General features: G+C 35.3%; 1 protein-coding gene across 1 annotated transcript; it reads right to left on the bottom strand.

Moving 5' to 3' along the window:
* Positions 1-408: 408 nt before the first annotated feature.
* Positions 409-564, bottom strand: SARC_16195 (hypothetical protein; the record flags this gene model as incomplete). The annotated part of the gene is made up of 1 exon (XM_014289694.1): positions 409-564. A coding segment is annotated over one exon (156 nt), but the record flags the coding sequence as incomplete, so codon positions are not given.
* Positions 565-1398: the final 834 nt, after the last annotated feature.

Below are 1398 nucleotides of genomic sequence, written 5' to 3'. Positions count from 1 at the left end.
CATACAGAATAGAAAGAAATACACTTACTCAGTATACATATATTGAGTACGCTTGTAGAAGCAGTAGCCCGCATAATCACGACACACAAATTCACACTTTAGACCAAATGATAGACCTGGATCTTTAGCACAGAATATGTGCATAGTACTAAAGCTATTGCATCGAAACTGTGTATCTATACTCAACTACTTATCTTGATGAGAAGTCGTGCTGTCATCGAGGTTATAGAGTGAAGGAATACTATTTGTTTGTTACATCAATGATCTATCATACTACATATATCATACTACAATATATATCATACTACAAATATAATACTACAATATATATCATACTACAAATATCATACTACAATATATATCATACTACAAATATCATACTACAATATATCATACTACAATACTTACATTAGACAGAAATTTGAAGTCCGGAAAGCGGCGCTTGTCTTGGAACCCCATGTGCATGCCGCAATCAAACATCACATTCCGGCCGTTGAGTGTGACTATTACACACGAGCGACCTACATCTTGGCCTGCTCCCAGCGGAACTACTTTGATATCCATTGCACCGTTGGTTAATGAATGTGCATCAAGTACTTATAACTTGCTTTCTTTTACCTATATTGAATATGAGACTGTGTATCCATGTGTGAATGTGTATCACGTTCCCCGTACCCAATATGAACTCTATACATATCTATGACATACACATAGAAATATTTAACAATCACAAGTAAATACGTCGTGTATAAAAGCATATTTAAATAAGCTGAGCGACTGGAGCCTGGAGGAATGCGTGTGTATTTAATCAGTGATACAGCTTTTGGCGGGCATTTTTTAATTAATTATTTTATTTTTATTGTTATTTAAAAAAAAACAAGTTAATGTTGGAAAATTGCAAAAAAAAACCCCCAAATATTTATACGGTGCACATACAGGAGAAAAAACATACAGTATTTACATATTTACATACTTTTTTTTTAATAGGTGACATACCACTAAATGACATATTAATAGTATACCCCCTTGCTCAGTCTACAAACTCTCAAAATGTGTGGATGACCATAAGCATGGTACCTTTATAGAGCCACAGCAACAAACATAGCACAGAACATCCAGGGCACACTTTAATACAGCTGCCTCAAAAAGATCAATAACGGCCAATGGGGCGGGATGAACCCCATTGGAATTAAGCCATCAGAATAGCGTGTAGATTTCTCCTGGTATTCATGACGACGAGTGCTCATACGGGAACATGCTATTGCATCGAAAAGACGAAGGAGATGGTCACAATAGCGGCATTTATCTTTTTTGTATATAAAATCAGCAACATTTGCTTTTCTGGAGACTCTGTTTTAAGTGTTTCAGACACTTTTTCCATTAACATTTTACCTATTT

Source organism: Sphaeroforma arctica (genome assembly GCF_001186125.1).
Source record: "Sphaeroforma arctica JP610 unplaced genomic scaffold supercont1.7557, whole genome shotgun sequence".
In the NCBI taxonomy this organism is placed as follows: Eukaryota; class Ichthyosporea; order Ichthyophonida; genus Sphaeroforma; species Sphaeroforma arctica.
This window is presented reverse-complemented; position numbering and strand designations above follow the sequence as displayed.